This window comes from Podarcis erhardii (assembly GCF_964252035.2).
Source record: "Podarcis erhardii genome assembly, chromosome: 7".
Lineage (NCBI taxonomy): Eukaryota > Metazoa > Chordata > Lepidosauria > Squamata > Lacertidae > Podarcis > Podarcis erhardii.
The window spans coordinates 7,327,587-7,341,679 of NC_138511.1; the positions used below are offsets into that span (position 1 = coordinate 7,327,587).

Sequence of the window (14,093 nt, forward strand, 5' to 3'; positions counted from 1 at the left end):
CCAGAGTGGCTGGGGAATATTATAATAATAATCCTCATTATTATTATTATTACTACAGCGCAATACGGTACCAAAAGCATCCATAAATACGGTAGTTCCTAACGGCAGCGCAAACGAGGCGAGGCCAATCCCTGGGGCGTGGAGCCCCCCCTTGTGGCCGCCCTCGGCTCAACAGCGCCTTCCGTCCGAGGGCATCGTCCAATCAGACGGAGGCGCCTTGACCCGGAAGCAGCTCTGGCGCGAGGCCCGTAAACTTCCGGCCGGGGTGTCGGGCGGGGACAGTCAGCAGGAGCGGCGCGACAGAAGCGGGTCTGGCTGCCTGAGGGAGCGGAGAGATGGCGCTGGCCTGCAGGTAGGGAGGGAGGGGAGGCTCGCCTCGGGGGCCGGCAGTCCTTGGGCCCAAGGAGCTCGGGGGGGGGGGGGGAGGGCGGCCTCCTGGCTGAATCCTCCCAGCAACCCTGCGAGGTGGGCCAGGCCGAGACGTGGCCGAGGGGGGTGATTTGAACCCTGGTCCCAAAGAGGCGGGCTGGAAGCAAAATGCCCGCCCAGTGGTGCAGAAGCTGTGGGGGTTTTCTTTATTTTCTTTGATTCTAAAACATGGTATCCTAATGTTTTAATGTTGTATTAACCTTTTAAATTGTATTTTAATCCACTTGTTTTTGTTATTGGTTGTTAGCCGCCCTGAGCCCGGTCTTGGCTGGGGAGGGCGGGGTATAAATAAAAAATTATTATTACTATTATTATTATTATTTGGGGTGTGTTGCTTATTTCTGGGGGGAAAGCTGCTCTTCTCCCATAAGCCACTGTCTGCTCCTGTTTGCATTCTGCACCTGGCGCCAGGATCCTTGATTTGCTGCTTAAAAACAGCACCTATGACATAAATAATTAAAATAAATCAAAATTCACTTGCTTACTACATTTATACCCCCGCCTTCCCCCCAAGGAGCTCAAGGTGACCTACATAGTTCTCCTCATCTCCATTTTATCCCCAAAACAACCCTGTGAGAGAGTGTGGCTGGCCCTGCGTCACCAGGGAGCTTCATGGTGAAGTTGTGATTTGACCCCTTAGTTTACGCAGATCCTAGTTTGGCACTCTACCCCAGTCCTCTCTAGATGTCATTCAAAGCAACAACAAAACAACAACAACAACAACAATAATAATAATAATTACTATTATTATTATTTATCATTGTGGAACTTGAACAGTAGCTCCAAAAGGGCTACTGTTCCTGCTGGTGCATTTATTTACTATTAAGTTGATGCTATGGTCACCTTTGTACATAAAATTATCTAGGTGGCTTGTAGAATAAAAATAATGATTTTTAAAAGGGAAAAGAGCAGCCTAAAGCTCCACAAGGGTGAGAACATTTTTGTAAATGGAATCCATGTGGGGGGCTCTTCTGCTGCCTGGTGTTGCTTAAGTTGTAGGCATCTCTCATTTGTTTTGACTCGTTGTTTGGAAGCGTGTTTTGCTCCAGTTTTTCTTTCTAAAGTTCCATGCAGTCTTCAGCCATTGACAAAACGATGTAGCTTTGGATGATAATGGTGTCTTGATTTCTGTTACTGTTTTTAAAATTGGGTGTAGGCTTATAATTGCAGAAAGAAGTTTAAAAGAACCCCAGTGCATATCGTTTTAGAAGTGGGGCATTTTGGAGCAAGATTTTTCCCAATTGGGGAGAGTGCTCTTGTGTTCGAATCCTGCTTGTGCGTTTCCCACAGATATTTGGTTCACCATATGAGAACAGGATGCTGGACTAGATGGGCTCTTGTAGGTCTGTCTTATGCTCTTAACTTGGCCAGAATAGAAATAACTGAGTTGTTGTGCACTGGAGCAGCAGTGAAGACGGGATGGCTTTTTAAATTGCACTAGGGTGGGGCTCAAGGACCAGAATCACTGGCTTCACCACCCACAAATGACTCTTTGAACTTCTCCATCCTAGTGTGAACAATAGCAGAAGCTCTGGCAAAGCTTTCCCCTCTGTTTTGCTGTCTTGAGTCACATAGAGGTGAGGTGAGGTGAGGTGCATAGTATTGTGGTTTGGGTCAGACTAGGATCTGCTGCATGCAGGTTCTGCATTCCTCTGCCCTGGGAGGTACTTCCAAGGTGCTTTTGGCTGCTAAACTGCTGGTGTGGTGCTCTAAAGGGATTTTGAAAGTGGGCACACTTTTCCAGGAACACCTTCCTGACTCCAAAATGGGACTGAATGGATCAAGCCCTCCAGCTTTCTTAAAGCTTAACTCCAAAAGCAAAGCTCTGTTAACTCCTTAGTGTGACACGGATGACTAAGATAAGTTGATCCAGAGAGAGGGGGAGAGGTGTGGTGGATAGAGTATTAAGATGGGGGTCCCCCTCCCAAATTCATCTATGGAAATTGTCAGTTGGTTTGCGGTCAGTCACCACCTTCTCTCACGTGACTGTTGAGAGAATACAAGCACTGCCCTTGGAAGAAAGGCAAAGCCCTTCTATATTTTCATCTTTTTCTTATGTGGATCTGTGTGTGAAATCTGATCTCGAATTAATATTGCAATGGGTTGGGGGTCACCTTCTCAAGAGACAATGGCCTTTAATACATTGTTCCTAAAGTGAATGTGGAGAGTTGTATTCCATAAATGCACAGTAAGAGGAATTAGAATCCAGTGCTTAGTAATACTAGTTTGTTTCATTTAGTAATGTCATTTCTGTAGTGCCTTTCAATATATGTTTCTGCATAAATTGTGATTTTCAGAAATAGAACCTATAAAAAGAGAATTAGCCACTTCAGTGACTTCTAAGAAGCTTAGTTGGTCTCTAAGGTGCTACTGGAAGGAATTTTTTAATTTTGTTTTGACTACGGCAGACCAACACGGCTACCTACCTGTTTCTAGGACGCTGTCATCTTAGTAGTTTTTTCCGAGTTTTTTTTTTTTTTTTTTTTTTTTTTTTTTTTTTTTTAAGCAGGGAGAAATTAGAGCTTTTCCTTAAGCTCGCTGAGTGGAAGCTGGATACCTGACACCACTTGAGATGTTGCTGGCTGCAGAAAAAGGTCCGCTCTGGGTCTGAAATGGCTGGAGTCTCCTGGAATCTGTGTGTGTGTGTGTGTGTGTGTGTGTGTGGCAGGGAGTGGTGAGGAGAGGGGACAATGCTGCTTCTCACATTGGAGCAGAATTATTCTTGTGTCTGTAGAGATATAGGACTGTTGTGTAAGTAACTAAAAAATGAAGCTGTGTGTGACTGCTTTGAATGATCAAAGTGCTTTTAAGGTCATATTTGTTACCCCAGTGATCATTGCGGCTGAAGTGGGATTTAAACTCATCTGAGGGCTTCTTGCGCAGAGAGAAAGGGAAATGCTACAGTTAATGTTGGCTGCCTTAAAGCTACCAGGCTCCATTCAACTTGGGGCAAAAGTACTTGAAGAAACACCTTCCCTGTGCCTTCCAGATCTTGATTTATTTTTCTTGCTAATTTTTAATGCATTTTAATTATTGTTTTTATGACTTACGTTTAACTACAGTTGTTAGCTTCCATGGATAGCTGTCAAGAGGAAGGGTGAGCTAGAAGTAACAAGACAATATATTCTTGATGAGCGTGTTAGCCTAGCCCTGGCCAGAATACCTGATGTATTTTCCCCTGTTTATTCAAATGTAATTCCCCTGTTCACAGGGATTGGGGTGGTGTCAGCTTGTGTTCTGTTAACACACTACAATTTCCATCACCCTGACCACTGATCCTGCTAGCTAGGAATGATAGGAGTTATTGTCCAACAACAGCTAGGGACCCAAGTTTGAGAAACACTGTTTGACACATCAGGAAGAACCTCCTATACACACACACACACGCAGAGAGAGAGAGAGAGAGAGAGAGAGAGAAAGTATTGCGGCTGTACTGGCATCAGATGAATGCACTGGGCCAGATGTTTTCACTCCTTGGATGTTTTTGCTCCTTGGAAGCCTTGCCCCGCACCCCGAAAGCAAATGCTGCTGATTCAAGCTCTGTGGATATAGCTTACAATGTAACTTGCTAATGGCATAAAAACCGCAGGGCTTCGATCCCCAGCAGGAAGAAATTACAGGGTTTTATAAAGAACAGGGTCAAAGTGGTTTGCAGTGTTAAAATAGCACAGCAGGTGGAGGGCTAGGACTTATTCACCCCCAAACCTCCTTGGCCATTTCCCCAGGCAACTGGCTCAGCCTTTCCATCAGGGCCATTCTGGCTTCTAGCGGCATATCTATGCCAGGAGCAACTCTGGTTTTTAAGCAGGATTGTCTGCCCTGCATTCTCCATGCATGCTTTAAAACAACTGCATTTCTACACCTTGTGAGTCCCCATCTATGGCTGAAAGTAGTCCAGACCTTCCTTTATATGGTCTGAATTTTCTTTGGGTTCCTTTCGTTTGAAGCCTCTTTGTGACTTAAATTGTGGGCCAATGCAGATGGGGACTTCTCTGTTTGAGGGCTTAAGCTCAAATCCTGCATACGGGTTTCCTGCAGGCATCTGGTTGGCCACTGTGAGAACAGGAGGGTGGACTAGATGGGCCGTTGGCCTGATCCAGCACGCTGTTCTTACGGATTAACAATTAAACTAATGCTCAAATGTAAACAAGCCCTTAGTAACATAGGCTGCTTTTCTTTGTTGTCTCAGTTCCTCTCCTGCATTAAAATCCACTGTTCCTACTCTCTTCCCGTCCCCTCAAGATCTTTTTCTCTCTCTCCCAGGCTGTAGGTGCTGATGCTTCCTACTGGTAAAGATGCCATCCCGAACTAACCTGGCAGCTTCGATCCCCAGCAGCAAAGTGAAATATTCCAAACTTGCGAGCACAGATGAAGGCTACATTGACCTTCAGGTAAAATGGGGGGGGGGGGACCAGGACAGAATGATTTCCTTGCATTTCAGAAGCCCCACTTGTGTCGTGATCCTCACTTGAGTTCAGATATTCCTTACAGGGTGGCAGTATCCTCCTGCTATTACATGTAGCCATTTACTGGGACTGGAGCATTCTGCATAACCCAAAGGGGTTTTGTACTTTGGGAACTTTAGTGTTAACCCAGTCAACATCTTGGGGTTGCTATTGAAAGCTTAAAGCCCCTATCGACTGAGCAATTCCTGTATGCTTAAGCCTGGCCTCCTTGCTCATTTCCTGAGAGCTCAGACATGCCTGCCTCTTCCTCCATTCCAAAAGGTTGCATTTCCACGGCAGCTTAGAGGATGTAAGCGTTAGCAGGAGCCTCTTCTGCTGTGCCTTCTCTTCTCAAAACTTCAGCGTAAGAGAGACAGCCCACCTGGCTCTCCTGATTCCTCTTCACAGGAGGCTCAGGAGAGTAGAGGGGTAGATGACCCCACCATTCCAAGCCAAGCCAAGATTTGTGCGCACTGGTCAAATGCACAACTGTTCACACTGTTCCTTCAGTGTCTAATAATAATAATAATAATAATAATAATAATAATAATAATAATAAATTTATTTATACCCCGGCCGGAGCCGGGCTCAGGGTGGATAACACCAGTAAAATTACAGTAAAATCATAATGGGGGGGGGGTGGACCAATTTAAAATACAGGTTAAAATGCAATTTAAAATGCAGCCTCATTTTAAAAGTAGCCCATAGATCAAAACCATAAGGGGAGGGAAACATAAGGGTCAGACTAAGTCCAAACCAAAGGCCAGGTGGAACAGATCTGTCTTGCAGGCCCTGCGGAAAGATGTCAAGTCCTGCAGGGCCCTAGTTTCTTATGACAGAGCATTCCACTAAGTTGGGGCCAGTAATGAAAAGGCCCTGGCCCTAGTTGAGGCCAATCTAACCACCTTGCAACTTGGGAGCTCCAAAATGTTGTCTTTTGTGGACCTTAAGGTCCTCCGCGCGGCATACCAGGAGAGGCGGTCCTGTAGGTAAGATGGACAAAGGTGGGTTTCTTTCTTTCTTTCTTTCTTTCTTTCTTTCTTTCTTTCTTTCTTTCTTGGGGGGGTGGGGTGTTGGCTCCCCCACCCCCCCCAGAAGCTTTCCCTCTAACTTCACTGTGGATGGGCACCTTCCTCCCTCAAGCATCCTGGTTTGCCAAGACCAGAGGAGGAGATTCAGGTCTAAATGGGGAGCTGATATTTGCAGGTGATAATTTCAGAAAAGGGATGGAAAGCAAGCCAGTCCCAAATGGAGATAGTTGGGTTTAGGGGTGAGAGGGCGGCAAACACACCCAGAACGTTTCATTTCTGTTCCAGGGTCGGTTGGGGTTTTCGCTCTTCCTGTGTTTTGTGTGTTTATGAAGATGCATTAAAAGTGGGCCACTTGGAGGCAGCATTGTCACACTGGCTGGTCGTAGCATTAAAGCAGACCTGGAATTGCCTGCTATATTGGCTGAACGTACAAAGTAGCTTTGTACTGAAGGCAGGCCACTGGGCTGTCCAGCCCAGGCTGGCAGCATTTATCCCAGGTTTCATGCAGAGTTCTCTGTAACATTTGCTCCCTAGGAGGCTTTTCCTTGGAGACCTGGCAATTGCCTGCATCCTTAAAGGTAAAGTTAAAGGGAACCCTGACCATTAGGTCCAGTCGTGACCGACTCTGGGGTTGCGCGCTCATCTCGCCGAGGGAGCCGGCGTTTGTCCACAGACAGCTTCCGGGTCATGTGGCCGGCATGACTAAGCAAACCAGAGCAGCACACAGAAACGCCTTTTACCTTCCCGCCGGAGCAGTACCTATTTATCTACTTGCACTTTGACGTGCTTTCGAACTGCTAGGTTGGCAGGAGCAGGGACCGAGGAACGGGAGCTCACCCCATCACAGGGATTCAAACCGCCAACCTTCTGATCAGCAAGTCCTAGGCTCTGTGGTTTAACCCACAGCGCCACCCGCATCCCTGCCTGTGTCCTTAGGTTATGCTTTTTACCTGTTCTTCTACCATCACCCCCTATTGGCAGTGACACTTTCAGCCAGTGCAGCAAAACCCTCCTGGATGGGCAGCACCTGTGTTGGGAGAACTCCAGGATAATCGAATCTGAATGCACTCCTCCTACCAGTGGAAGAGGTTGCTCCCTTTCCCATGCAAGGAGGGCTTTTTTTTATTTTGGGGGGTATTTTTTGCTGGGCTGTTCCAGTGCTAAAAACAGAGTTGATTTGGGCCGCTTAGATGAAGCCCGAAAGCCACCCACCCATACCAATGGCTCCATTGCCTGGTTACATCACTGGCTCTGGAGTACTATTCAACATTTATCTGAAGGAGTTGTGTTTCCAACTTGTATCCCCATTGTTTACCTGCAGCTAAGGCACGTAGCACTTTTTTGGAGGGGGCGGAGAGAGCTGTAATTGCCCCTCTCAGTGACCTTGTTTGGATCTGGCCCAGAGTATGTCTAGCCCACTGTTCCGAAACTCTCAGTGGAGTTTGATGCTGATGGACTAACCCTGTCATCAGATCCTTGAGAATCATCCTATGTGTGAACATGCAGGTTCCTCTCATCTGCCACTGATCAGCCTGACTTCTACACGTTTGTCGAGTGGCAGATGAGGTTGATGGACTGTATGGAATTGGCGGGGATGACTGGCAGAATCCGAGACCAGGGAGAAGAGTCGGTGGAAGAAGATTGGAAAAAAATTAAAGATTATTTACAGAAATATTGTAAAATTAATGAGCTTTAGAAAAATGGTGGAATGAAGTTATATGGCTTTGGCAGAAATGTTATAAGGAACTAGGTACAGATAGATTGTTAATGTATTAAAGGGAAAAAACAAGGTTAGAATATGTTAAGATTAATTACAGGACAGAAAACAGAGGAAGATGGAAAGGAATTGCTGAAACAGTTAATTGAAGTGGAATACAAAAAGGGAGGCGTGAGGAAGTCAATGAAACAAGTGAATGAAAGCTAAGATTGAAAATATTGGAAGTGTTTTTAATTGTTTTTGTTTTGTTTTGTTAATTCAATGTTCTATGTAGTGTTTTTGTATTGTATTATATTGATTTGTTTAATTCGTTTTCTTTTTTTGTAATCTTTAAACTCTTAATAAATATTATTTAAAAAGACTTCTATACGTTTGTCTACTCCTGCCAAAGCCATCCATGCTGGCGGCGCTAGTGGTTCCATGGAAGTGTGATGCTTTCATAACCGGGTTGAAAGTGGTCCCTGATGCTTTTGAATGCTGACCTGTCTCTTCTTCCTCCTTTAGTTCAAGAGGAGCCCCCCCAAGATCCCCTACAAGGCCATTGCTCTGGCCACTGTGCTGTTCCTGATTGGCACCCTTCTCATTATCATTGGGGCTCTGCTCCTGGCAGGATACATCAGCAAAGGAGTAAGTGGCTCAGCTTTTCTGCCAGGGCTTACCTGGCCTTGGAACGATCATAAGCTAACTGAGATACAAGACATCAAAATTGCATTCTTGCGGAGCTGTACATAGGAGTCATTTATTTTGGATGCAGGATTTGCAAGGGACTTTGGGGGCATGGTAACAGAGGGGCTGCCATTTTGTCTCAGTTTTGACCAGTAGGGTATCTATGTGTGCTTTGAAAAAGTGATAGTTGGTGACCTGTTACAAATAGTGGCTTCCTCACCCACCAAGAGGTCTCCCATCCTGGGACTAGACTTAGGTATTTGTTTCACAAAATTTGTGCATCGCTTAATTGTAAAAAGCAAAAAGACCTCAAAGCAGTTTACAGAAAAGATAAAACGATAAAATCATCAATAGGAAAAATTAACAACAATAAAGTGGTGCCTCGCAAGACGGAAAACCCGCTAGACGAAAGGGTTTTCCGTTTTGGAGGCGCTTCGCAAAACGAATTTCCCTATGGGCTTGCTTCGCAAGACGAAATGTCTTGCGAGTTCCTGCGGGTTTTTCCCCCTTTCCCTCCCCCCTTTTCCTAAGCCCTAAGCCGCTTATCAGCTGATCCGCTAAAAGCCGCTAGACCGCTAATAGCGCTAATCCGCTAAGCCGTCAATGGGCTTGCTTCGCAAGACGAAAAAACCGCTATACGAAGAGCCTCACGGAACGGATTAATTTCGTCTTGCGAGGCACCACTGTAAAGTAACAGCACATTGCGTAAATTTCTAAACATCTGGCTAGGCTTGCCTAAACAGGAATGTTCTTAGCAGGCACTGAACAGGGTACAGCGAAGGCAGTTGCCTGGTGTCAACAGTGTAAGTACTGCCACACTAAAAGACTGAATTTTTACAAATACAAGAAAGGCATTATGTGGCACTTATAGCAATGCCAGTTCCGCTGATCGAAGCAGCCCAATGGGCACCTACAGGGGGAAGGTGATCTTGTAGTTAAACAGGTGTCAAGTTGTTAACTTGCTAGCCTTTAGAAGTTGGTGTGTGTCGTGTTCCTTCAGGCCGTTCCATGGGCCTGACAACAGTTTGGATGTTATGAACTAAGGTGAAGCAGAGGGGGAATCCAAGTGAGTTTTGCTTCCTTTCCTCACACTTTTTTGAAAGCCCAGAGCTGAGGATGGGCACATTCCACATGTGGAGACATTGCGCCATCCACATTTCCTCATGGAGGAAGGAATGCAACGCTCCGCTTCAGGCACTTGAGTACATGAGGAGAGTTCTCTTTCCTGCAACTGATTCAGCACTTTGTTCTCACAGTGGCAAACCAGATGCTTCAGCTGAAAGCCAGAAAGCAGCACATAAGTGCCATGGCATTGACCACACACTGGTGCTGCCCCACCCTCCTTTAGAATGCCATTGGCTGACATTTCTCTCATGTCATCAAGAGCTGGGCTACTTAGTGGCATGGATTTCCAGACAACGTCATTTTTTCTTTGGGGATATTGGAGTGAGTGGCTTTTGTCAATAATAATAATAATAATAATTAATAATAATAAATATTTTATTTCTATTCCGCCCTCCCCAGCTGAAGCCGGGCTCAGAGCGGCTAACAACAGTGAAATAACACAGCATTCTAAAATCAATTCATTATAAAATCAGTTCAAATCAAATAGATGACAATCACTGGGCTAGAGTTCTGTGAAGAATTACCAAAGGGGGGGGGTCAGGCTGTGCCTTGGTCAAAGGCCTGGTGGAACAGCTCTGTCTTGCAGGCCCTGCGGAAAGATGTCAAGTCCCGCAGGGCCCTAGTCTCTTGTGACAGAGCATTCCGCCAGATTGGAGCCACAGCCGAAAAAGCCCTGGCTCTGGTTGAGGCCAGCCTAACCTCTCTGTGGCCTGGGACCTCTAAGATGTTTTTGTCTGAAGACAGTAAGGTCCTCAGTGGGACATACCAGGAGAGACGGTCCCGTAGGTACGAGGGTCCTAGGCCGTATAGAGTCTATCCAGAGTCTTTAACTGATCTCTGCATACTGGAATACCCTCATCCCCTAATTTGATTTGGTAGTGACCTTGGAGAGAGTTTGTGTTCCTTTCTAATATATGTGTGTGGTGTTGGAAACTGAAGTAAAGGACACGAGTCAGGTTTTGTTCATCAGGTGAGCTGTGCTTAAGCAAGCTGGCAAGGGAGCAAGCTGCCAGCTAGCTCTATAGAAGCTCCTTTTATTAGCACAATATGCAAAACCAGTCAGATACATTTTGGACTGTGACCTTTACACATCTTCCAATCCTGAGTTTGAGGGGTGGTACAAAATTATTTTGGCACCTGTTTCCACCGTTTTCCCCTTGAACAATGTATGACGAAGGAGACAAAGGTCACAGACAGGGCACGGCAGGCCACTAAGAGAGCAAAGGTTAGATAGAGGGCATGATGTTCAGACAGCTGTGGCTTGTCTGTGGGTGGGAGCGTGCTTCACACCCGAAGGTCACGCGGTCAGACAGCTGAGGCCTGTCTGTGGGAAGTGTGCTCCACACCCAGCGATCATTCCTTCAGGAAACATCCAGGATTACAGAACTGTAGAGTTAGAAATGACCCCAAGGGTCATCTAGTCTAACCCCTTCCAATGTTTTAAGTACTGTACCTGTACCCACTTAAAGTACATTGTGGTTGGGGTGATGTGGGAGGAAGCAAGAAAGGGGGCTGGTGTGAATGGTCCCAGTTTGGACTGGGTGGCCTTCTGCCCCCTCTGGCTTTCACCGTCTTAGTGCTGGTTTTCCTGTGCAATATTTTGTCAGATGATGGCTGCAACTTTGAATAGGTGAACGGGCCATTGCAGGCAGAACTTTCACATCTCCTCACCTCAGTCTGCACATCTAGCTGCATGTTACCTGGTATAGAGAAGGCTAGCCGTTCCAGGCCAAGGTGTGAAAAAGCCCTTGTTCTCTTTTGTTTTCCAGGGAACCGATCGAGCGATCCCTGTCCTGATCATCGGAATCCTGGTGTTCCTTCCTGGCTTCTATCATTTGCGTATTGCGTATTTTGCTTCCAAAGGCTACAGGGGCTATTCCTATGACGACATTCCTGATTTTGATGACTAGAAGATGGCAGAACACAGCTTTTTCTTAGGAAGAGGAGTTTTTGCAACTTTTGCAAAAAAACCCCTAAAAACTACAAAATGAAAATGGGGGTTTCTGCAGAATTTCCCTTTGATTTAGCGGAGAATGTTGCCACATCATGCAAAGCAAATCATGTGAGCAGCTGTCACGGGAAACATGTTTTCTTTGAGATGGGAAGTTATTTCTGGGCAGCAAATGCCCAGTTCCATATGGAGACACGTGAGCTTAAGGGGGAGGAAGAAACTCAGGTGTTTTCGTTTCGGTTTTTTCTAAGTCTGTTGGTATTTCTTCTGAGTTAACTTTTTATCTAGAGCTGAACATCTGCAAAGCGGAACTGGAAGTAGTGGCTAATGATTGTGCGACCAAGAAATCTGTTCAGGCAGGCAGTCTAGCAATTTAACTTTTCAAGGAGCCGGTCAGAATTTAAGGAAAATATACGGTGGCTTTTAACACCGCCTAGAACACGACATTTACCAAGAAGCCCAATTACTAGTCCTTGATGATACTTTGCTAAACTCTTGTGAAAACTGTTGAAGAATCCCAAGAGCACAAATCTGGAAGTGGTGTGTAGCTGTCGTGGCTCAGGCTGCAAGATACTGTCATTCACTCCTGGGAACTGGCCCCTGGGTGGTTCAACATAAAACTAAGCGATACATAAAAATAGAGAAAACCCAGAAAAAGCATGTCCTCTATGGCATACACACACTGTTTCCTCTCAAACAATGAGTTCAAGAGCAAAAAAGAAACAGTATAAGGCATTTAAAAAAAATAACACATGCACACACTTTTGTAAGCCATGTCCAAAAAAGTCTCTCACTTTTGTGGGTGATCCACAGTACACCAAAGTTGACACACCTCTGTCTGGCTGACCCAGATTAGATCAGTTCCAACCCCTGCTAAAGTCTCTTTCCCACGTACCATGCCAAAAGGTTTCCTATTACATCTCTCCCCCCACCCGGCAGAATTCAAAAACTGTTGTCAAGTGGGACACAACTATTCAAAGATGCTGTAGTTGTCTGTTCTGTCCACTGTCTAAATCAGCTTTCCTCAACCTGGTGCCCTCTGGATGTTTTGGACTACAATGTCCATCAGCCCCAGCCAGTCAATTCAAGGTTGATGAGAGCTGTAGGACAAAGTACCTGGAGGGCTCCATCTTTTAGAGGAGGCTGGCCTAAATGCTATGCAGTGTTCCTGAACTGTATACATAGAAAAATCCTAGTCTGCATAATAAGAGTTCCTTTTGTTTTGTCTAAACCTCTGCTTAAGTCTGGATTCCACGCTAGGTTTACACAGCTTTTGGAATGCAAAAGAGGATGTATGCAATGAGATTTTAATTTGTGCTTGCAGAATACGTAATTAATATAAATAAAGAACATACAATATTCTACCTTGATTTAATGTCATCTTCTAAGCAATATGAAGGGTTCTTGATTTTTGTCGATAACATGGCAAGGGGAAATGGAAGAATCAGAGCCACAAAGGAGGGACAGGCTGCTCTGAAGAAATCCCTTACCCATACCACTTGACCTACTTCCCAGAGCCTTTATCAGAAACTAGCAAACTTCGCTTCAGGGCTTGACTTTTGAGGGGTTTGAGGCACTGGATTCCCTGCGGACAGCCAACACCTGTGAGCCTAGGGCCACAAAACCCTTTTTGGAGATGTTACCACAGAGAAAAAGTCTAGCTCTATAATCGAACCCCTGATTTGCATTTCTAGGTAGATCTGGGAAATAACAGATCTGGTGATAACAGCTTCCTGTGTTCACATCAGCATTCCTCGTGTGTTTCACAATGTGCAATCCCAGCCCTGAGGAGCTTAAAATTTAAACATTGGCATAGGAGACGACAGCAGAAAGTAAGGGAGATGCAAGCAGGGGCGGTGGGGAAGAATATTGTTACACGCCACCCTAATCTCTGAGCAGTGCGACATTCCAAGGGTACTAGGAACACATACCAAGGTCTGTATTTCTTTTTGGAAATGAGGCACAGCGGAGACGGTGGTGTCTTTATGATGTATGGTTTAGTTATACATACAGCCTCTTTGAATTAAAGAACCTCCTAATGAGGGTGAAAGAGGAGAGCAGAAAATATGGTCTGAAGCTCAATAGCAAAAAAATTAAGATCATGGCCACTGGTCCCATCACCTGGCAAACAGAAGGGGAAGAAATAGAGGCAGTGAGAGATTTTACTTTCCTGGGTTCTCTGCCCACCATCTGACAGCTGTGGGGGGGTCCCCCCCCTGTGTCCAGCAGAAAGTCTTCTGCCTTGTTGATTCCTTTCTTGCTGGGTTAATGACTGCCTTTGTTCCATAATAGCGCATCTCCAGGCAATTCTCTGCTCAGGAAAAAAAGTCCAGCTTGTATTTTTACCCTTCTAAATCCATTGGTTAAACTCCAACATTTACTAAAGCCAGGAATCACGGGATTTGCTTAAATTCTAACCCTGTTACAGAATCCAGAGATATTGGGGGAGCCTTAACAATATGAATTAATTTCAGTCTCAGTAGGATACAGAGCGAACTGCTCCGTCTCTTTCCCCCTAAGTATTGCCCAAGCATCTTCAATAATACCTTCAAAACCATAACAGACTTCATTTTTAGTAAGAAAAAGAATGGAATGAAAGGTCGTCTTTCCAGGGTCCCACAGCCTCAGATTTCAACTTTTTAAAGTCCATCTAATAATGTTGAATCCACAAAACTGTTGTCATTTACTAAATTACAGGGAATGTTTAATGGTGTCGGGTGACCTGGAAT

General features: G+C 45.4%; 1 protein-coding gene across 1 annotated transcript; it reads left to right on the top strand.

The window, feature by feature from the left end:
• The first annotated feature begins 216 nt into the window (after positions 1-216).
• TMEM230 (transmembrane protein 230) lies at positions 217-12,728 on the top strand. Its single transcript, XM_081868579.1, has 4 exons — positions 217-352; positions 4,693-4,820; positions 8,127-8,249; positions 11,183-12,728. The coding sequence occupies exons 2-4, from the start codon at positions 4,725-4,727 to the stop codon at positions 11,321-11,323; spliced, it is 360 nt and encodes a 119-aa protein (XP_081724705.1). The 5' UTR covers positions 217-352; positions 4,693-4,724; the 3' UTR covers positions 11,324-12,728.
• The last annotated feature ends 1,365 nt before the right edge of the window (positions 12,729-14,093 follow it).

Excerpts from the sequence above, each read along its gene's own strand:
- TMEM230 (XM_081868579.1), top strand. The coding sequence starts at position 4,725 with ATGCCATCCCGAACTAACCTGGCAGCTTCGATCCCCAGCAGCAAAGTG. Across the intron at positions 4,821-8,126 it reads AAGGCTACATTGACCTTCAG|TTCAAGAGGAGCCCCCCCAA; the intron begins GTAAAATGGGGG and ends TTCCTCCTTTAG. Across the intron at positions 8,250-11,182 it reads CAGGATACATCAGCAAAGGA|GGAACCGATCGAGCGATCCC; the intron begins GTAAGTGGCTCA and ends TTTGTTTTCCAG.